A 12,457-nucleotide genomic window follows, 5' to 3' on the forward strand; every position below is an offset into this window, starting at 1 on the left:
CATTCATCTGTCGATGGGCATTTAGGTTGGTTCCATGACCTGGCTATTGTAAATAGTGCTGCAGTGAACATTGGGGTGCATGTGTCTTTTTGAATTATGGTTTTATCTGGGTATATGCCCAGTAGTGGGATTGCTGGGCTCATATGGTAATTCTATTTTTAATTTTTTAAGGAACCTCCCCATACTGTTCTCCATAGTGGCTGTATCAATTTACATTCCCACCAACAGTGTAGGAGGGTTCCCTTTTCTCCACACTGTCTCCAGCATTTATTGTTTCTAGATTTTTTGATGATGGCCATTCTGACCGGTATGAGGTGATACCTCATTGTAGTTTTGATTTGCATTTCTCTAATAATTAGTGATGTTGAGCAGCTTTTCATGTGCCTGTTGGCCATCTATATGTCTTCTTTGGAGAAATGTCTATTTAGGTCTTCTGCCCATTTTTGGATTGGGTTGTTTGTGTTTTTAATATTGAGCTGCATGAGCTGTTTATATATTTTGGAGATTAATCCTTTGTCCATTGATTCATTTGCAAATATTTTCTCCCACCCATTCTGAGGGTTGTCTTTTTGTTTTGTTTATAGTTTCCTTTGCTGTACAAAAACTTTTTAAGTTTCACTAGGTCCTGTTTATTTTTGTTTTCATTTCCCTTACTCTAGGAGGTGGGTTAAAAAGGATCTTGCTGTGATTTATGTCAGAGTTTTCTTCCTATGTTTTCCTCTAAGAGTTTTATAGTGTCCAGTCTTACACTTAGGTCTTTAATCCATTTTGAACTTATTTTTGTGTATGGTGTTAGGGAGTGTTCTAATTTCTTTCTTTTACATGTAGCTGTCCTGTGTGTGTGTTTTAATTCTAGCCATCCTATTATTCCTTTTTGATAGGGATTGCATTTTGATCTGTGGATGACTTTGGTAATATTTTCCATCTTAACAGTATTAAGTCTTCCAATCCATGAACACTAGATGTCTTTCCATTTATTTAGGTCTTCTTTAATTTCTCTCAACACTGTTTTATAGTTTTCATTGTACAAGTCTTGCATTTCCTTGGCTAAGTTTATTCCTAGGTATTTTATTCTTTTGGATGCTGTTATAAACGGAATTATTTTCTTAATTTCATGTTCGGAATGTTTGTTTCTACTATATAGAACTGATTTTCGTGTGATTATCTTTTATCCTGCAACTTTGCTAAAGTTTTTTTTATTAGCTTATTAGTTTTTTGGTGTGTGGGTGTATTTGGGATTTTGTCTGTATATAAGGTCATATCCATTTGTGAATAGGGATAGCTTTACTTCTTCCTTTGAAATTTGGTTGCATTTTATCTCTTTGTCTTGCTCTGGCTTGAACTTCCAGTGTAATGTTGAAAAGCTGTGGTGAAAGTAGGCATTGCTGGTATTCCTTACTTTAGAGAAAAACTTTCATTCTTTCACCATTATGTTAGCTCTGAGTTTTTCATAAATGCTCTTTATCGCATCGCGGAAGTTCCCTTCTGTATTAGTTTCCTGGAGTTGCCATAATGAAGTCCCACAGACTGAGTAGTTTAAAACAACAGAAATTTATTTGCCAACAGTCTAAAGGCTGGAAATCTGAAATCAAGATGTCAGCTGGGTCACACTTCATCTGAGACTCTGGGTAGAATCTTTCCTTGCCTCTTTCTGGCTTCTGGTGGTGGCTGTCAATCCTTGGTGTTCTTGGCTTGCAGCAGTGTTAACTCCATTCTCCCTGTGTCTCTGTCTTCTAAGAAAGACACTAGTCATTGTATTAAGGACTCACTCTACTCCAGTATGACGTCATCTTATCTTAGCTAATTACATCTGTGATGACCCTGTTTCCAAATAAGTTCCCCTTCTGAGGTATTGGGGGGTTGTGACATCAACATGTCTTTTGGGGAGACAGAGTCAACCCATAAAACCTTTTATTCCTAGTTGAATATTTTTTATCATGAAAAGGATTTTGTGAAATGGTTTTTCTTTCTCAATGGAGTTATCATGTGGGTTTTTTTCTTTCATTCTATTGATGTGGTGAGTTGCATTGATTGTTTTTTTCTTATGTTGAACCACTTTTGCATTCCTGTGATAAGTCCCACTTGCTCATGGTATATAATCTTTTTAATGCTGTTGCGTTCAGTTTACTAGTGTTTTGTTAAAGTTTTTTGCATCTGTATTCATAAAGGATATTGGTCCATAGTTTTTTTTTTTGGTGTCTGTCTGGCTTTAGTATCGGGGTAATACCTCATACAATGAGCTAGGAAGTGTTTCTTCCTTTATCCTTTTATCCTTTAGAATGATATTTTAATGAAAGTTTTCTCTGGTATTAAAAACGTGCTATCTTCAGAATCTTTTGAAGCATTCCTATGTTAGAGACTTTCTAAAATTTTTTCTAGATTTTATAGTTTTTCAGTTTCCTGCTTTGTTGTCAGTGTACCTCCTGCTGCTTATAATCTTATTTTACTTTTCCAGTTTGCAACTTCTAATCTGCTGTGAGTGAGGAAAACATATGGCAGAGTTAGTTTAAGTTGTGTTTTTGGTTAGGTTAAATAGAATCTGGAAAAACAGGAGGTATTCCTCCTATAAAGGAAATAATATATTTTAGTGCAAGGGCTTTGTACATCTTTTTGGCTATTTATAATCCTTTTTGTTTCCATTTTTTCAGTTATGACAGGTTAGGTGATCAGATGACCAAGTTCCAGATAGGGGAAGAATTTCTTCACCTATGTATCCTAAAATTTATATTTGCATGTAGATGTAGTTAATCTGGAATGCCCCCACTATTACAAATGGATTATAAAGAAATAAACTATCTGTATAGCCTAGAGGTTATTTTTCTGCTAAGACTCTGTTAGAAGGATGAATGTCTCGGTAAGTTTCTTTAAATATTGGTCTAAAAATTATGTTGTTCCAACACACCAATGATGGATGAAATAAATGAGGTTAAATGGGTAAAACAAATCTTTGTTTTATTGCTAAAATAAAGGTCAGTATAACTTTCTTTTTATTTAAATATATAACTTCCTTTTTATTTGATTTATTTATTTTATTTAAAAGCATTCCCATTTGCTTTTTTGAAGAACTCCTACTAAGTTTCATTATTCTGACACTTTTTCACTAAATGTCATTAACTAATGTCTTCTGTACTTCCTTGTCCTACTTATATATATCTCAGTCCATTTTTATATTCACTCCTTTGCATACCTCCTCAACCCTGACCATGTTATTCTCTTGGCAGACCTCAACTTTGGTTAAACTAACTCCCTGTCTACTCTGTGGTTGGACCAGAAAGTAGATTATAGCTGTAGAAAAACAAAAACCATGCATTTCGTGTTAAATGTGTGACCACAAATCTGAAGTAACCATCCCATATTTTCTTTATTTCTTCACATTTTGAAAACTTTTGAACGTTCAGAAATGTTGCAAGAATAGTATGATTGAGCATCCATATATCTTTCATCTAGATATACCAGTTTGGATGGGGGGCTGGGTTGCCACATTTCTCCCCAACTTTTTTTTTTTTCCCCAAACCATTTGAAAGTTACAGACATCATGGCACTTTGCTCTTAAATCTTTTTGGCATGTGTCTCTTAAGAACAAGGACATTTCCTCCACATAACCACAGTATAAATACCACCTTCAGGAAATGTAACATTGATAAAATACTGTTATTTAATATTTTACTTATAATCAAATTTCCTTCATTGTCCCAATAATGCCCTCTTACAATTTTTTTGTTCTTTCACTTTAGGATCCAGTCAAGGAGCGTGCATTGCATTTCTTGTTATGTTTCTTTAGTTTTCTTTAATCTAGAATAGTTCCCTAGCCTTATGTATGTTTTCCTGACACATTCTTTGAAAATTTTAAGTCACTTTTTTGCAGAATGTTCCTGAAGTTTGTCTGATTCCTGGTCAGATTCAAAGTAAACATTTTTGGCTGGAATTCTACACAGGGCAGTTGTGTCTTTCTTTTTTTTTTTTTTGCGTTACGCGGGCCTCTCACTGCTGCAGCCTCTCCCGCTGCGGAGCGCAGGCTCAGCGGCCACGGCCCACGGGCCCAGCCGCTCCGCGGCACGTGGGATCCTTCCGGACTGGGGCACGAAACCGTGTCCCCTGCATCGGCAGGCGGACTCTCAACCACTGCGCCACCAGGGAAGCCCTGTTGTGTCTTTCTTAATGCATCACACTAGGAGACATATTATTTCCTAAAGGACTTTTTATGTTGCTTTTGAAATTCTAGGCTTTTAATAACCTTATCCGTGTCAAATAATGCTAAAGGTTGGTATCATTGGCATCTGAATTTAATGATTCAAGTGTGACTTGTTTATTCTTGATCTAGCAAAGAGGAATTATAAATTAGACCTTAAAGCCTTTCTTTAGATAATTTTAGTATGCCTATATCTAGCAGAAATTCCTTAAGGTTTTTTAGTATGTTAATATGTTACCTTTTGTGTTTTCTAGTTTTGAAATAAATTTTTATCTGTTAGCAAGAACATTTTCTTCTTTGAAGTAGTTGGTCATTGGGTTACAGCCAATGCTTTGTTTTGTTTTGTTTTTTAAACACCACAGCCATTAGACCATAATCTCTAAGAGAGGAGGGACCCCCAGCTCCTAAAACTAGGAGGACATGTGAATAAATCCTTTTTTAATAAATGTTTAAAAAATGAACCCTACTTAATTTTAATAATCCTAAGTGTGTGTCCTTGTGCCAGTAGTTATACATGAATGATATCTCTTTAAGTCTTTATTTAACAAACTAGAATTAGCATTTATTATTTTTTCCTACAAAAATGCATGACCTTTGCAAAAGATGAGAGAATGGAGGCATTTGTGCTACAGTGTGACTTTTATAATTTACATTTATATCAATTGACTAATTTGTATTGTGCTGAGCTGTTATATCATTAAAAACCCAGGTTTTACATTGTAATAATAGTGGATGATGAAGGTGATACACAATATGCAAGATGCTCTGTGGTTATGACAGAGAAAGAAAGGCTATTCTCAGGAGAAAGCTATGTCAAATACTTTGTTTGTAAGTTAGATTGAAACATATGGAATCGTCATTTTTTTGTTATTGACAACCAGGTGATTATACCTGTAGCTCTTTTGTTTTTTTAATGGTGAAATTCCAGCAGGAAAATGAATGTGGTGCAAGTCTGAAGAAACACTCTAGCCCTTATCCTTTTTATCCCCAAGGTGAAATAATTAGTAATGTATTCAGCTTTTACTGAATGCTTGCTATTTGTATAGTAAACTTTCGGTATGCTACAAAATAAGTGTGTTGTTTTTTCATTTAATTTTTTTAAAGTATTTATTTATTTATTTATTTAGCCGTGCCCTGTGGCTTATGGGATCTTAGTTCCCCGACCAGGGATTGAACCCTTGTCCCCTGCAGTGGAAGCATGGAGCTCTAACCACTGGAATGCCAGGGGATTCCCTGTAGTTTATTCATTTAATTTTCACACCTCTATGGCGTGTGTGTGCATTTACTATCTCTGTTTTACAGAGCAAGAAACTGAGGCCCAGAGAAATTAAGTAATTTGTCTGAGGTCACACATTTAGATTCTAGCCCAGGCTCCACTACAATTATCGCTTACAGGTGATATTTGATAGCCAGGGGTTTTTTTGTTTGTTTGTTTTGATTTGTTTTAAGGAAAGGAACTATCTATTTCATTACAGCAGGAAAAAAAGTACAGATGAGTCCATAAGGAATAGAACTGAAAAAATCACCTGTGATTTCATGAGCAAGAGATAAGTTTTTCTTCTTCTAAATGTTTACACATTTAAACATATAGCTTTTTCAAAAGGGGAAAATTCAACATGGTTTTGTAATATTTTTAATACATGAGCAAAACTTCATTCCATTTGATAAGATACTTTAGAATTATTTTTTATGACCTGTATTTCGTATCTAACATCTTGATAATTATGGTTTATTCAGTAATTCCGTATTTCTGGACATGTCTTGAAACAGTCAATAATGGCACTTATCCTTTTGTTTACATCTATGCTCGCGTTTTTATTTTCTAGGAAACGTGACTAGACATGAAATTGCTATGCCCAACCCCAGTGATAGAAATCATGCAGAGAGAGGAAATCACCTAGCATAAAACAAATGGGGTAGCATGTCAAAAATATTTCCTTTTATATATTGAATGAGACAAACTAATGACCCTGGCTTGCCCAGTTTCTGATTTTAGCAAGTCACTTCACTTTTCTAAGTTTGTTTCCTTATCATTAACGTAAGGCCTCTTGTCTGTTATTTTGAAAATGGAATGAAAACAATGTATGTCATGTTTATGTTAAGTATTTTTAAGCATTATATGTAAAGAAAGTAACAAAATGAAAGATTGGAACACTGTTGTTGCTTTTTCTTGGATATTAAAGAGATACATATATATATATCTTTAATATAGCTTCCCCCCATTTTTAAAAATACTGTTTTTGATTGAGGAAAAGAAAATACTGCCTTTAGCCTTCTTATTTCTGTAACATTCTTGTCCCTGAAGTGTCACTTATCATTGCTAAAAGACTCTCGCTCCATTGATGTTACTTCATCCTTATAAGCTTTGATGTATCTATATATGTCTATATCTTTTTTTTTTTTTTTCTTTTTTTGCGGTTCGCGGGCCTCACTGTTGTGGCCTCTCCCGTTGTGGAGCACAGGCTCCGGACGCGCAGGCTCAGCGGCCATGGCCCACGGGCCCAGCCGCTCTGCGGCACGTGGGATCTTCCCGGACCGGGGCACGAACCTGTGTCCCCTGCATCGGCAGGCGGACTCTCAACCACTGCGCCACCAGGGAAGCCCTATATCTTTTTTTTTTTTTAAAGAAGTTTTAGGTTTATAACAAAATCAAGAGGGAGGTTTAGAGATTTCCCATATACCCCCTATCCCCCCACACATGAAACCCTCCTCACCCCCAATTACCAACATCACTCACCAGAATAGTACGTTTTTTGCCAAGGATGAACCTGCATTGACACATGATAATCACCCAAAGTTCATAGTGTACATTAGTGTTCACTCTTGATGTTGTACATTTTGTTGGTTTGGACATATGTATAGTGACATATCCATCATTATAATAGCATACAGAGTATTTTCACTGCCCTAAAAATATTCTGTGCTCTGCCTATTCATCTCTCCCCACCTCCCTCACCCCGGCAACCATTGATCTTTTATTGTTTTCATAGTTTTACCTTTTCCACAATGTCATATAGTTGTAATAATCATACAGTATGTACCCTTTTCAGATTGGCTTCTTTCATTTAGTAATACGCATTTAAGTTTCCTCCACGTCTTTTCATGGTTTAATAACTCATTTCTTTTTTGGCATTGAGTAATATTCCATTGTCTGGATGTACCACAGTTAAATTATCCATTCACCTCCTGAAGAACAGCCTGTATGCTTCCAAGTTTGGGCAGTTATGCAGTAAACATAGCTATAGCTATAAAATAAATGTTGTAAACATCTGTGTGCAGATTCTTGTGTAGATATGTTTCCACTTCCTTTGGGTAAAATAACAGAGGATGATTGCTGGATGGTATGGTAAGAGTACATTTAGTTTTGTTTTTTGGGTTTTTTTTGGGGGTTTTTTTTTTTTTTTGTCCACACTGCACAGCTTGTGGGATCGAACCCAGTCCCCTGGCAGTAGAAGTGTGGAGAGGACATTTAGTTTTGTTAAGAAACTACCAAGCTGTCTTCCAAAGTGTCTGTACCATTTTGCTTTCCCACCAGCATTGAATGAGAGTTCCTGTTCTCCACATCCTTGTCAGCAATTGGTGTTGTCAGTGTTCTACATTTTGGCCATTCTAATAGTGGTATCTCATTGTTGTTTTAATTTGCAATTCCCTAGTCACGTGTGATGTGGAGCATCTTTTTATGTTTATTTGCCATCTATAGATCTTCTTTGATAAGGTATCTGTTAAGGTCTTTGCCCCATTTTACAATGGAGTTTTTTGTTTTTTTTTTTTTTATGTGGTATGCAGGCCTCTCACTGTTGTGCCCTCTCCCTTTGCGGAGCACAGGCTCCGGACATGCAGGCTCAGAGGCCATGGCTCACGGGCCTAGCCGCTCCACGGCATGTGGGATCTTCCCAGACCAGGGCATGAACCTGTGTCCCCTGCATCGGCAGGCGGACTCTCAACCACTGAGCCACCAGGGAAGCCCTGGAGTTGTTTTCTTATTACTGAGTTTTAAGAGTTCTTGGTATATTTTGGATAACAGTCCTTTACCAGATTTGTGTTTTGTAAATATTTACTCCCAGTCTGTGGCTAGTCTTCTAATTCTCTTGATGTTGTCTTTCACAGAGCAGAAGTTTTTAATTTTAACGAAGTCTAGCTTATCAATGTTTTTTTCACAGATTGTGTCTTTATCTAAAAAGGCATCACCGTAGCCAAGGTCATCTAGGTTTTTTACTATGTTGTCTTCTAGGAATTTTATAGTTCTCCATTTTACATTTAAGTTTCTGATCCATTTTGAGTTCATTTTATATTTATATATATATTTATATATATATATATATATAATTGGCTGAGTCGGGTCTTAGTTGCAGCACGCAGGATCTTTTCATTGTGGCACGCATGCTCGCTCTTCGTTGCGGCATGCAGGCTTCTCTCTAGTTGTGGCACACAGGCTCAGTAGTTGCGGCACGCAGGCTCCAGAGTGCGCAGGCTCAGTAGTTGCGGTGTGTGGGCTTAGTTACCCCACGGCGTGTGGGATCTTAGTTCCCCAACCAGGGATCAAACCCACGTCCCCTGCATTGGAAGGCAGATTCTTAACCACTAGACCACCAGGGAAGTCCCCAGTTTGAGTTCATTTTGTCAAGGGTGAAGGTCTGTGTCTAGATTCATTCTTTTGCATATGAATGTCCTTGTTGAAGAGACTGTTTTTGCTCTGTTCTTATTGCCTTTGCTCCTGTGTCAAAGATTAGTTGACTGTTAATGGGTGTTTATTTCTGGGCTCTCTACTCTGTTCCATTGATCTATTGAATATTTGCCTCTTTTTTCCTCAATACCATATTGTCTTGATTACTGTAGCTTTATAGTAAATCTTAAAGTCATGTAACGTCAGTCCTCCAACTTTGTTCTCTTTAAATATTGTCTTGGCTTTAAGTCTTATCCTCTCTATATAAACTCTAGAATCATTTTGTTGATAACCATAGAATAATTTTCTGGGAATTTGATTGGGGTTGCATTGAATCTGTAGATCAGGTTGGGAAGAACTGACAACCTGACTATTTTGTCTTCCTTTCCATGAACATGTTGTATCTCTCCATTTACAGTTAGTTGACCCTTGAACAACGTGGGTTTGAACTGCGTGGGTCCACTTATACCTGGATATTTTTCAATAGTAAATACTATAGTACTACACAATCCATGGTTGGTTGAATCCGTGGATGTGGAGCAACAGTGGATACAGAGGGCCAACTATAAGTTATACATGGATGAACTACTGCATTGTTCAAGGGTCAGTTGCATTTAGTTCTTTGATTTCATTCATCAGTTTTGTAGTTTTTCTTATATAGATATTGTACATATTTGTTAGAAAATTCTCATTTGGGGACATGCTAATGTAAGTGGTATTGTGTTTTTAATTTCAAGGTCCGTTTATTCCTTGGTATATAAGGGAAGAAGTTGATTTTTGTATCCTGCAACCTTGCTATAATCACTTACTAGTTCAAGGATTTTTTTGGCAGATAGATTTTCTACATAGACAATCATGTCATCTGTGAAAAATGATAGTTTTATGTCTTCTTTCCCAATTTGTATACCTTTGATTTCCTTTTATTGCTTTAGCAAGTACAAGAACTTCCAGTACCAGATGTTGAAAGGTATGGTGAGAGGGGACATCCTAGCCTTGTACCTGATCGTAGTGGGAAAGCTTTGAGTTTCTTTGGGTACTAGACCCTTATCAGATAAATGATTTGCAAATATTTTCTCCCATCTTATAGGTTGTCTTTCTTGATAATGTCCTTTGATGCACAAAAGTTTTCAATATTGTTGAAATCCAATTTATCTTTATTTTGTTTCTCATGTGTTGGTGCTGTATCTAAGAATCCATTGCCAAACCCATTGACATGAAAATGTACTCCTGTGTTTTTTTCTAAGAGTTTTATGGTGTAAGTTCTTATATTTAGTAAGTATTTTCATCAGCAATTAGGACTAATTTTACTTAATTTTTTTATGCTTTGGATTCCTTTTATTTCTTTTTCTTGCCTAATCTAGCTAGAACTCCAGTACAGTGTTTATTAGAAGTAATGAAAGCAAACATCGTTGTTGATTCTCTCTGTTTTTCTACCTTTTTATTTTTGTATTCTACTTTTTATTTTGTTTATATCCATTTTACTTTTTATTATTTCCTTTGTCCTATGTAGGTCTCTTTGAGTTTATCCTGTTTTCAGTTCATTGAACTTCAGGTATAGATTTGTAGGTTTCTTTTTCATATTTGGAAGTTTTCAGCCATTATTTTTTCAGATATTATTCTTTCTTCTTTTCCCCTCTGGGAAAGTTTTTATGCTAGTGTTGGTATGCTTGATGGAGTCCCAGAAGTCTCTTTGGCTCTGTTCATTTTTCTTCATTCTTTCCTCTTTCTGCTCCCTAGACTGGGTGATCTCAATTAACCAGTCTTTAAGTTCATTGTTTCTTCTGCCTGCTAAAACCTGCTGTTAAACCTCTATAGTTTATTTTTCATTTTAGTTATTATACTTTTCAGCTCCAGATTTTCTCTTTAGTTCTTTTAATAATTTCTGTGTGTTTATTGATATTCTTCATTTGTTAAGTCATCATTCTCTTGGTTTTCTTTAGTTCTTTGCTCATGGTTTCCTGTAGCTTTTTGTGCACCTTTAAAGATTGATTTAAAGTCTTTGTCTAGTAAGTGCAGTGACTGGGTTTCCTCATGGACAGTTTCTATTAATTTCTTTTTTTTCTACAATGGGCCATACTGGCTTCTTTCCATGCCTCTTAATTTTTTTGTTGAAAATAAGAGGTTTTGAATATTTTAACATAGTGAAACATAGGCAAGCCCTCGTGCTCTTTCTTCTGGGAGCCACCAGACAGGTCAAAATATGCAACTACAGTTCTTTGAGAATAAGATCTGTGTTGCTTCCTCTGGCACTTGAAACCTAAACCCAGAGTGCAGGCTGCCTTCCTTATGGTCGTTGCCCGTCTAGAGTGGCAACGGGAATGGTAGGTGGGCAGCTTAAATCTTCTTTCTTCAGCAAGCCTTCTAATGGTGGTTGTAATTTTTTTTACTAGATTCCAGAGGTTCTGCAGAAGTTGATTCTGATACTTTTTGGCTGCTCATTAGTTGGCTTTTATGGGGGAACCAAGCCCCAAAATTCCTTTTTCTATCTCTTTTGCTGATGTCACTTCCCATAGACATATTAATCTAATTTGTGGATTATCTACACACCTTACTTCCCCTTTACCATTTGTAATCTGTTTTATGACTTCAGTGAAACTCTTGTATCTGTTAGCAACTCAAAGAGAACTTAGACCATTTTAGAACTTAAGATATCAAGAGTTCTGTGTAGTGTAAGGATTAGTTACCTTTCTAATGAAAGAAAAAGGGGTGATGATACTTGGTTCAAACATATTTTAAATTTAGTTTTGGAATATTGGTATAGATTTTTAATACCTATATATTACTTGGAGGCCCAGGATAGATACTTTGGGTGATTTAAGTTAAACTTGTATAATTCACATCTAGATAATTGAGTTGGCTGCTGCTGCTTTTTTTTTTTTAAAGTCAGTCATTTATTAGTGAATGGAAGGCAAGATTTTTTATCATAGATGATTAAGCACCTTATAATTTTCATTTAGCAAATAAATGCTTATCACTATGTCAGGGTTTCTCAACCTCAGCATTATTGACATTTTGGGCATTTTAAATTCTTTATTAGGCAGACACTTCAGGAGCTAATCTATGTGCACTGCTTTTAGTAATCATGTCTTTTTTAACACCTTTAGTTTGGGAGAGTTGCTCAGCTTCTTTTGTTTTTCTTGACTTTGAGACTATCAGACTTTCAGCCACTAGTTTTAGCTTCCGTTGATGATTTTTTTTTAGTCTCTCATTTTTTGTATGTTTATTGGTTGGCATTTTACTGTACAAATGAACTTTTTCTTTCTCCTTCAATTTGAGGTTACTGTTTCCTCACTATTAAATTCAAATTATGCATTTTTGTTAGAAATACCACCAAAGTAATGTTGTATCCTTCTAAGTGCATCATATCTGTTGGGATAGGATGTTATTTTGTCCCACTGTAGATGATAATAATTTTGGTTATTTGGTGGTGTCTGCCATGCTTCACTGAAGTTAAAACTTTGGATTTAATAACTTTGACACTTTCATCAGTGGATTTTTGCTACCTTTATGACCATGAATTTCTGAATATAAAAAATTAGAATTAACATATTGTCCCATACAAGCGCCTTGACATTTGTCCAGGAATAAATTTGACAAATTCTACG

At 35.9% G+C, this 12,457-nt stretch overlaps 1 protein-coding gene across 9 annotated transcripts in view; it reads left to right on the forward strand.

Moving 5' to 3' along the window:
• The window catches only part of ARHGAP5 (Rho GTPase activating protein 5), a 106,269-nt gene that overhangs the window by 46,863 nt on the left and 46,949 nt on the right, over window positions 1-12,457 (forward strand). Inside the window, exon 4 of one of the 9 annotated variants that reach the window (XR_016392163.1) lies at window positions 9,271-9,455. The exons of 5 other annotated variants lie outside the window; for them this stretch is intronic. Coding sequence is in view for 3 of the 4 variants with exons in the window: in XM_089907585.1 (XP_089763711.1) it covers window positions 5,665-5,693 (29 nt within the window). In the remaining variant the exon portion in view is untranslated. Of the gene's footprint in view, window positions 1-2,648; window positions 5,629-5,664; window positions 7,557-9,270; window positions 9,456-12,457 lie in introns of those variants that run through there. 3 more of the 9 variants (XM_089907585.1, XM_089907586.1, XM_089907587.1) reach the window with 3 other exon arrangements.

This window comes from Delphinapterus leucas, chromosome 2 (genome assembly GCF_059928025.1).
Source record: "Delphinapterus leucas isolate spDelLeu-1000000601 "Yukka" chromosome 2, BTC_Dleu_Yukka2, whole genome shotgun sequence".
NCBI lineage: Eukaryota > Metazoa > Chordata > Mammalia > Artiodactyla > Monodontidae > Delphinapterus > Delphinapterus leucas.